This window comes from Lactuca sativa, chromosome 1 (genome assembly GCF_002870075.4).
Source record: "Lactuca sativa cultivar Salinas chromosome 1, Lsat_Salinas_v11, whole genome shotgun sequence".
Classification (NCBI taxonomy): domain Eukaryota; kingdom Viridiplantae; phylum Streptophyta; class Magnoliopsida; order Asterales; family Asteraceae; genus Lactuca; species Lactuca sativa.
The window spans coordinates 185,685,749-185,695,957 of record NC_056623.2 but is presented as its reverse complement, the minus strand read 5'-3'; the positions used below and the strand labels follow the sequence as shown (position 1 = coordinate 185,695,957).

The window sequence follows — 10,209 nt, the reverse complement described above, 5'->3', positions numbered from 1 at the left end:
CTCACATGAACTTGATTATAGCATTGTAGGCATCTAGGAAACACTTGAACTGAAATCCTTCCAAGGACTCAACTTTTTGATCTATCTTCAGGAGAGGGTAGTGATCCTTTAGGTAGTCGTTGTTTAAATCGGAGTAATCAATACACATCTGCCATGATCCACCATGTTTTTTTCACTGTCACTGGATTTGGTATCAAGTAGGAGAAATTTCTTCCCAGAAAATGTATACGTCCAACAGCTTCGCCATTTATGCATTGATTGCCTGGTTTTTATCACCCACTTGCCCCCTCCTTTTTGTCTGATTGGGGTGCTCCCCGGGATAATATTCAAGTTGTGCTCGAGAACCTCGTAGTCAAATCATGTCATATATGTAGGTTGCTATATAAAGACCTTGGAATACTACTTCAAAACGGCGTCTAACCTTACTTTAGCTTCTACTAATAGGTTGGCACCTATTCGTACAAGTTTCTCTGATAATCCAAGTGGATGATGTGTTTTTTGTGTGGAAATCTTCCTTAGATTTTTTCGAGGCTCGCATCGACTCTGGTGCGGCAATGACTTTATGGCAGTGGTGCACACATGGGTTAATACCAACGATTATGGTTGACCCGGTGCGGGTGCTGAACTTGACGATATCGTGGATTGTTGATGGTATGACCTGTAGCTGAAAAAGTGTTGGTCGCCTAAGCAAGATTTAGTGCTCTACTGGAAAATGTATCACTGAAAATTGTTTGTATGATCTTATCTTTCCCATGGTGACTAACCAATGTGAGTGGTAGAGGTATGGTGCCTAGTGGCTATAGGCTATACCCAATGAATCCTACGAGTGGACCGCATGTCAGAGGTTTTAGACCTTCCTTGAAGGAGGTAGGCAGTTGCTAGAAGCAATTTTCATATAGTATATCTGTAATGCTACCGGTGTCTATGTAAAAACGATGAACTTGCGTTGAGCGTATGTAGCTAGTGATCAGGAGTGGATCCATGGGGTTCTAGTTGGGTGGCCTTGGGTCTTCTATCGAGAAATTGATGTTGAGTATATTTATAAATAATACCTCAATGTTCTCATCAGCTTTGTGAGATTCGCTTCCCGTTCTGGCCTGGCAATGGTGAAGATGTCCCTCTTTTTATCTTGGCGTTTTCCCACGTCTTTTTGAGCTCGAGCATTCTTCTGGTCAGCATCGAACTTGGATCTCAAGTCCTTTGCAATATCAGAGCAGTTGCCCGGTAATTACTTTTATTTGATCTCTTTCTTTAACACTGTGTATTCGCTAGTGTCATGAGTTTTTCTTTTGTGATACTCACAGTACTTGCCTTTTTCTTTTTCCGCCTTTGACGGCATTTTCTCGATGCATGTATTTCAGTTTGATGATTTTGGTGCTTTTTTTTAACGTACGATATCTCTGGGGCGAATATCGTCAATACCGGTTGTTCTTGTCATGGGCCCCGTCCTGGCGCTCTCGATGGTCAGTATTGTGTTGGGAAACTACTTCTTCTTGTTTTATGTATGCATTGGCAACAGACTTTAGGTTAGCTTCTTTTCTCTCTTCACCCTCGATTTTCCTAAGATATTTCTCAACTTTGTACTTAAGTTTGTCCCTTGATTGGGGTATTGTCCCTTGCATCTTCTTCGATTGAGGGTCGAGGAGTAAACCTTGGGCGAAGGCATCGGTAATAAGGAATTCATCTTAGCCCTCGATGTTTAGTGTTGCTAAAGTGAATATATTGTAATATGCTCTTATTGACTCTCCCTCCTTTAACTTGCATGAAACGCTTGAGTTCGTGTCTCCCTTACCTTTCCTTGATTGCATGAAATTATATAGGGAACGGTACCGTAACTACTTAATGCTCGAGATGATACCAGGTCGTAGTGCATTGAACCATTTTCCCACATTTTCCGATAGCGTGACAGGGAAATACGTGCAAGTGAACCCTTTATCCATTCTCAGTGACATCATCTTCCACTCATAAGTGTCGATGTGTTCGTTAGGATCGGTTGTGCCATCATAATTTGGAATGTTCGGTATCATCGACAAGTATAGGATCTCGTATTGTAAGAGTTCTTGATAGAAAGCAGAATTAGTACTCCTCACTAAGCTTTACATGTGTGGATATGGAAATTAGGAATGGCAATGGGGCAGGTTCGAGGCGGGGTATGGTTCCCCAAACCCGAACCCGATTTCTAAATGTGTACCCGAACCCGACCCGATACCCGATGGGTTTCTTATCGAGGCACTCCGTCGGGTTGAAACTTTCCCCGAACCCAACACTAAACCTGAAACCCAATAATTACCCAAAAACCTGACCCTAAAACCCGAAATATGGCAGAAAAAAAAAAAGAAGGAAAAATTATAAATACATAAAGATAAATTTAGACGTTGCATAGGCTTAAAATACCAAATAAGTTCTTAAATCATTTAACCAAATAGAAATTACTAGTAGTCTAATATTGTAACAACAACCAACCAACCAAAACACCCAAGTACACAACATGAAAAACTAATTCATCACAATAATACATTACCACTTAACATTAAAACAAACTCAAAATCATCCAAACTTGTTGTCCCACTTTCTTTAGTGTTTTCCTACAAAATATTAAACAAACTCAAAATCAAACCAAATTATGGAAACTATATAAAATTAATATTTTTAGAAGTGTCGTTTTACCTCTCCCACATCATAATCAAATTCAACAGAACGACAATATACCTCAGTGTCTCTTCAGAACAAGTTGCTGTATAAAATTAATATTATTAATATGCAAAAAAGATTCACAACTTCATATAATTAATATAAATAGTATACTACCTCGAATTTCATTCAACAACCAGCTTTGAGCACACATTAAAGCCTCCAATGTCTTTGGATGAAGTCGACTACGATGAGGACTTACTAACCTTCCACTAGTGCTAAAAGCTGATTTCGAGGCAACAGTGGAAACAAGAATAGCTAATATATCTTTAGTTATCCTTTGTTGTGTCGCATACTTAATCCCATTTGTTTTCCACCACGCCAACAAATCAAGTTCCATGTCTTTAGGCTATAATTTCTCCTTCATGTAGTTATCCAACTCACTCATATCCTTCATGTAGTTATCCAACTCACTCATACCTCCTGATTCATCATCATCTCTAGTAATAGAAGCAATATCCGATAAGAGCTTTTTGAATCCAACACGATGACCGGAAGAGATACTAGAAACAAATGAAGATGAATCGGGAACTGAACCACCAGAAACACCTAATGTTTAGTATAAAAATGTTAATAATTTAAGATAATGTTCTATTTATTATATAAACAATAAGAAGGATACAATACCTTCACTCATCCTTTTTTTAGATGCATTACTTGACTCGTACTCTTGAAACAACGTTTTGACAAACCCCCCCAAATTTTGAAATTCAATCTTTGTTTTTTCTTCTCCATAAAGCATAGGCAAAAGTAACTCCACAAACTTTAACTTGTATCGTGGATCTAAAACCGCTGCCATACCCATTATCCCATGAATTACAGACCAATACTTATTAAACTTAGAAACCATTTGGTCAGCCATCTCCCTAATCTCCTCAATAGATTCCGTCCACTCACGTAAAGAATACCCAATCTCACATATCAAAGGAAAAAAAAACAATAGTTGTAGGATACTTTGAACCAGAGAACATAATAGTCACCTCATAAAAAAGTTGTAATCTTTCACAAATCTCACTAGACAACTCCCAATCTTGGTCTATAGGAAAACATGTATACTTCGGGTCTCTTCTCTTTACCCGGTCGAAAACCTCTTTGTAGCTTATAGCAACACTCAACATCAAGAATGCAAAGTTCCACCGCATCTTGCAGTCAAGTATCAACTTCTTTGAGTATGGTATTCCCAACTGTTTTACTGCTGTCACAAAATTTTGTTCCCTCTTTGGTGATGCAGACCAAAATGCAACACTCTCTCTGATTCTCTCAATCTCAAATTTAATGAGAGATAAGCCATCTTGGACGATAAGATTGAGAATATGTGCGCAACAATGCATATGAAACAAATCACCATTCATCATTAGTGATTTTAGAGGAAGTTTCTATAATAATATCTTGATAATTCTATCATTTGTGGTGCAATTATCCACAGTAAGAGTTGACACTTTCCTATCAAGATTCCAATCACACAAAGTAACATAAAGTATGTTGGCAAGAACATCAAATGTATGCGGACAAGGCACGTAAATAAACTTATTTAAGAATATATATATATATATATATATATATATGTATGTATGTATGTATGTATCTATATATATCTATATATATATATATATATATATATATATATATATATATATATATATATATGTGTGTGTGTGTGTGTGTGTGTGTTAATATTAACATATAAATAATAAGTATGTATAAAATGTAGTTATATAAGTATAATATACCTCATAATTCTGCTTTGCAAGTTCCAGTTTTGATCTACAAAATGTATTGTGAGTGCCATAAACCCTTTTTTTATGATTAGATGTCCACATATCGGTAGTAACTGCAATTTTGCTTTTGTTCTTTGCTAACAAACTCATAGTTTTATCCCTTTCGTAATCATAAATACTTTTGATGTCGCCCTTGATGGTGTTTCGAAAAGGAACCTTAAACAAAGGTTGAAGACCTCCCACAAACTTCCTAAATCCATGATTCTCTACAATTGAAAGCGGATACTCATGCACAATAATCATTTCAGCCAGATCCTTCCTTGAAGTATCAACATTAAATGTATAATTTGAAACATGCGTTGTACTACCATCTACTTTCTTTTTTTCTTCCACCAAGATAGATTAGAAAATATCTATAAAAGGTTTGTGTATACAACGCTTATAATGTGCAAGTAAATGTTTTGTGCCGTTCTTGCTATCTGCACCCAACACTTTAGACCAATATTTACATCTTGCTTTAACTTCACCATTTAATTTAAATTTTATAAAATGATGCCATGCCGGTGAACGTGTTGCCCTTTTCGAACCAACCACTTCATCTCCATCTTCATCAAAAATTGTATCATTAGTATTTGTCCCATCTTGTTGATCCACAGAATCAGTATTTTGTTGATTAGAACCTGAACCTCCCACATCTTGACTACTTGCAGTTGGAGCATGATTTTGGCTGTTTGAATTCATATTTCCTGAAAAATAAAAACCAATGTCATATCATACTCAACAAATCTGTCTAAATGGATTAGAAATCAAAAATCAACTCAAATCAGATTCACTCAACAAATCTGTCTAAATAGATTAGAAATCAAAAATCAACTCAAATCAGATTCACTCAACAAATCTGTAATAAATTATAAATCAGAACAGATCAGATTCACTCAACAGATCAGTCTAAACAGATCAAAAACATATTAGAAATCAGAAGCCATATATTCAACTCAAACCAATGTCATATCAGAGTATGAGACTCAACAAATATTATGTTCATTTAAAAAAGAAATCAACTAATATATGCATTTGAATATCAGAAATCAGATTATCGGTACAAATCAGCTCAATTCATCATTATCCAAACTCAATACAAAAATCATATTCGAAATCCAAAATCAATTCATCATAAACAGACAACTGGATTCGAAATCATCAAGTTCAGTTAAGCATTATTTTTACCTGGATTCTCCAACGATTGCCTATCCTCTAGTGATTCTCCAATGAGACAACGACAGGGAGAGGCAGGGAGGGGTGAATGGTGATACCGTGCTAGACGACTAGACGAGTGAAACTGTGAAACCGATGAGGACAAGCTTCGAGTCTTCGATGAACAGAACTTCAGGAGTCAGCACATTGCTTGCTCTTCTTGTTGGATGATGCTAATGGACAAATGACGATGTTCGCAATAAATTCCTATTGATCGACGATGGCCTACTCGATCAAAATGAATGATGAATTTGAAAACGGTCGACCGATCATCGGACGATAGCTGAAAAAGTGAACATTTGATTTTTTCGATTTGAAATAATGAAGTTGGATGGAACTAGAAGAGATGAAGCATGAATACAAATTTTAGGGTTAGTCTTCTCTTCCAGGGGCAAAAGTGTAATTTCATATATATATATATATATATATATATATATATATATATATATATATATATATATATATATATATATTTGGGGCGGGGCGGGTTAGGGTAGGCACTCCCCACTCCCTGCCCCGAACCCGAAAAAATACCCGATAAGGACCTGATACCCGATAAGAGTGACCCGACCCAGCCCAAAAACTTCGGGAATCGGGTTTCCCTGTCGGTTTCGGGTTTTTTTGCCATCCCTAATGGAAATCCACTGTACATCATGAATTGTTGAGCATAATACGTGTTGTCGTACGTCTGATTATACATCATCACCTACAATATGTACGGTTGTTGTGATCTCATTTGCATGCGTTTCTACAATTGTGAGCTCGATCTCGTCTGCTATAGAATATATAGATTCGGCCCATATGACTGTTGTACATTGGGATTGAGTTGATGTGTCGATGATAAGTGAGGATTAGACTCATGCGTCGATATTATGTGAAGGTTGAACTCTTACGATGGTGACACTTGGGTAATGGATCCATGTACATGTTGGATGTAGGGATTGAACATCAGTGGTTGTTGTGCGAAGAGTGGAATATGTGACAAGGCCGCTGTGGGAGAGAATTTATTGCTCGACATTGGGTGTTGTGCGGAGGACAGTGTGATTTCTAGGGACCAAGTCTTCATCCCCTTTTTTTGCAACATCAATTGTGATTGAGAAGTCAGTAGCTGTGACTGTTGAGTCATCATTATCAGTGGCGATGTGGTCATTGCTATGATAGGATGCTTTGCGGTGACGAGCAGCGATTTTCCTAAGTTGGCTATTGACGCCATTGTGGTGTCCACTGTGGGTACTAGTGGTGAGTCTGCGGCTGGTGTTTGGATGGAGGCATGTCCTTCTTATGCAGATGTGTGTGTGTCATCGAGCAAAAACATCGATCTGAGTGGACTTGTCTCACCTCATGCGAGTGCCACATGCTCTTATCATGTCATTGTCGACGTTTAGTGTTTTATGAAGGTTGTGTAACTCAGAGTACAGACCTAGATGGCGCCAGATGTTGTGATATGTTCTCCAAGCTTAAAGTCGTCCCGATGTGGTTCTGTATGGGTTAAGCCCTGTAATCACAGCAATCAAAAAGCAACGTCAGTCGACGTCCAGGAGGTAGTCCCGAGACGAAGCCCCGAGGGTCTAGGTAGTATAAGTGTGTATGTGGAAATCGGAGATTAGGGTTTTGGATAGGAGGCAATCCTTTTCTCAAGAGGAAAAGGATTCCTTTTATACATGTCCTCTTCTGAGCATGATCCCAACAGTATCCCTAGTCACGTCTAGGCCGGCAGGACGTAGAGGAGTCCCGTTGGTGGATCATGCACCACTAGCGATCATTTGTTATTGGTGCAGACGAGACAGAGGACAGTACTCTGAGCACTACACTTGTCGCTCTAGGAAGTGACCAACTGTGTTTTGTCTTATTATAGACCATAGATTATCGTCTGGAAATGAACCTGGGCACGAGATAGCCAAGTACCAAGGTCCTAGTGTGAGACCACCAGTGCAAGGGCCCAGGTCAAGCACCTAGGCAGGGTAGCGACCGTTAACTAGGTCATCCTAAAGATGGTGGTTTTGTTATCTTTAATGTATTACTATAGGGATACGCTAACAGTGGATGACATTTATTGTGTAGTCATAAGGACAATTCTAGACCAATGGATGGAAATAATGAATGGTTACGATTTGAGGATCAATGATATTACGATGGAATAACATGTACTGTATAATCACATAAATTTCATTCAAATGTTATTTCTATCAATTAAAGTGCATTTAGAAAGGGAAATTTTGGATTTTAAAGGATAATTATGTAACATCCCGGAATAGCAAGAGTAAAGTTGAAGGGGTAAAAGAGTAAAATGGGAAAGATAGACTTGGCGAGTCCATGGGTGGACTCGGCGAGTAGAGTCGCGACTTGGTCGCGTGTTAAGTGGCCGACTCGGCGAGTCAGTGTATTGGACTCGGCGAGTAGGCGCTGAATGGAGAAAACCCTAAATCCGGAAGTTGAGCCCTATATAAGGAACATTATGTTTCCTCCCCAGCCTCCTTATCATCCCTTGAGTCCCAGAAACCCTAATTTTGTGAAGAAACCCCATTGTTGAGTGAATTGGAGCTTGGAGAAGTGGTTGTTGAAGAGATCTTGAAGAAGAAGAGGCTTGGAGCAAGGAGCTTTGCTTGGATTCGAGTTCCATTGCAGTTGGGGCGTTCTTTTGAGGTAATATCTCGTCCTTGGGATGTTACTCTTATGGATTCATCATTTTGGGGTTTGTGGGGAGCTTATCTTGGTATGTTTTGGAGTTTGGAAGTTAGATCTGAGGTTGCTACCTCAGATCTGGAGTGGTGATGGTCCTAATGTGCATAAAGTCCTTGTGTTCAAGTGTGTAGTGAAGCTATCATGTCCCAAACCCTAGCCCTAAAGTGTTAAAGGCCTAGATCTCTTTGGATTCTCGTAAAGTTTGCCACTTTACGTGATGGATGGGTTGTAGGAGGCTAGATCTATGTTTTGGATCAATTGCATGGCCTGGAATGCTTCTGTATGGATTCAGACCGGTGGTACTCGGCGAGTCACATGGGTGGACTCGACGAGTTGCTTGAAGATGAGCTGGAACTCGACGAATTGGAAGAACAACTCGGCGAGTTGGATGAAGATGGCCTGGAACTCGGCGAGTTGTATGAACAACTCGGCGAGTAGGTTGAAGATAGCCTGATACTCGGCGAGTCTGTTCTTGGACTCGGCGAGTCTTGTCGAAGAGTCCCAATATTTTCTGGTCGAGTCGAGAATCGGTGAGTCAAGGGATGACTCGGTGAATTGTGTGCGAGTGGACTCAGAGTTGTTGGACTCGACGAGTCTCGGGGTGACTCGGCGAGTTAGGTCGCGGATTGAGAGAAGTTCTGAGTATGGGGACTCGGCAAGTCATCGGGTTGACTCGGCGAGTAGAGTCAGTCAGGGGTTGACTTTGACCTTGTCCAAAGGTTGACCAGTTGTCTTTCAGGGGTATTTTGGTAATTAAGGGTATTTATTGAGTTGAGTGTGTTGGTGTTCAGTGGAGGAGTTCGTGTCGAAGCTTGGAGCAGCGGGATCTTATCCTTTCAGCCGGCAGTTTCGAGGTGAGTTATCCTCACTATATCAACAGGGTCTAAGGCACCAAGGCCGGGCCTTATCGGATTGAGATCCGGGTAGTTGTTGTTATGTTGTTGTTGTGATATGTTGCATCCTGAGAGCTAGGATGGTATATGTTAGAGACCTGATTGAGATCGGTATCCTGAGAGATAGGGAGATGCTATGCTAGTGACCTGTTAGGTCGGTATCCTGGTTAGGATGATGATATGTTATGTGATCTGTTTGATCTGCTTGTTGACTGTGAATTGCTATATGATTGTATGTATATGTGCACATGGTTGTTTGGACTGGAGTTGGGTTGAGGCGGGTCCTGCTTTGTGCTGTAGGCCAAGATACCCAGGGCGGACCGGTTGTTCCGAAGGCCCAGCGAGCGGTCCGGATAGGCTGTAGGCCCCAAGAGGGTGGACTAGACATGCCGAGGCTCGGAGAGTGGACCAGGCAGACTGAAGGCCCGGTGTGGGCGGACCAGTCATACTGCAGACTCAGAGAGTCGACCAGGTGGATTGAAGGCCCGGTGCGGGCGGACCAATCACACTGCAGACTCGATGTATGTGGCTAGACTCAGAGGGTGGACCAGGTGGACTGTAGGCCGGTGCGGCGGACCAGTCACACAGTAGGCCCGAAGTGCATGGCTGTTCTGTGATCTGATATGTTGTGGCATGTTATGCGTGTATGGTGTATGTGGTTGGTATTTTGGGGATATCTCACTAAGCTTTCAGGCTTACAATTGTGGTTTTATGTTTTTCAGGTTGTTCAGGAGACCGTGGCAAGGCGAAGGCGTGATCGTACCGCTCCTCATGATTTTGTAGTAATGTGATTCTGGGAATACGTTAAATGGTTTTGTATTGAAAACCTTTTTGTAAAGATTTAATGGAATCGAGCTGTTTTTGAAAAATTTAAAATTGGTTGTATTTTTCGGTCGTTACAAATTAATTCTCATTATTTTAGAAAACTGATTTTTTAAATTATTTCAATTTCAATTCAAATGTAATTTTTA

The 10,209-nt window shown here is 40.1% G+C and overlaps 1 protein-coding gene across 1 annotated transcript; it reads right to left on the bottom strand.

Moving 5' to 3' along the window:
• Window positions 1-3,040: 3,040 nt before the first annotated feature.
• LOC111893732 (zinc finger BED domain-containing protein RICESLEEPER 3-like) lies at window positions 3,041-5,150 on the bottom strand. The gene is made up of 5 exons (XM_023889798.1): window positions 4,877-5,150; window positions 4,422-4,795; window positions 3,768-4,067; window positions 3,319-3,604; window positions 3,041-3,240 (listed from the first exon to the last, which is right to left on the bottom strand). The coding sequence occupies exons 1-5, from the start codon at window positions 5,148-5,150 to the stop codon at window positions 3,041-3,043; spliced, it is 1,434 nt and encodes a 477-aa protein (XP_023745566.1).
• Between the last annotated feature and the right edge of the window lie 5,059 nt (window positions 5,151-10,209).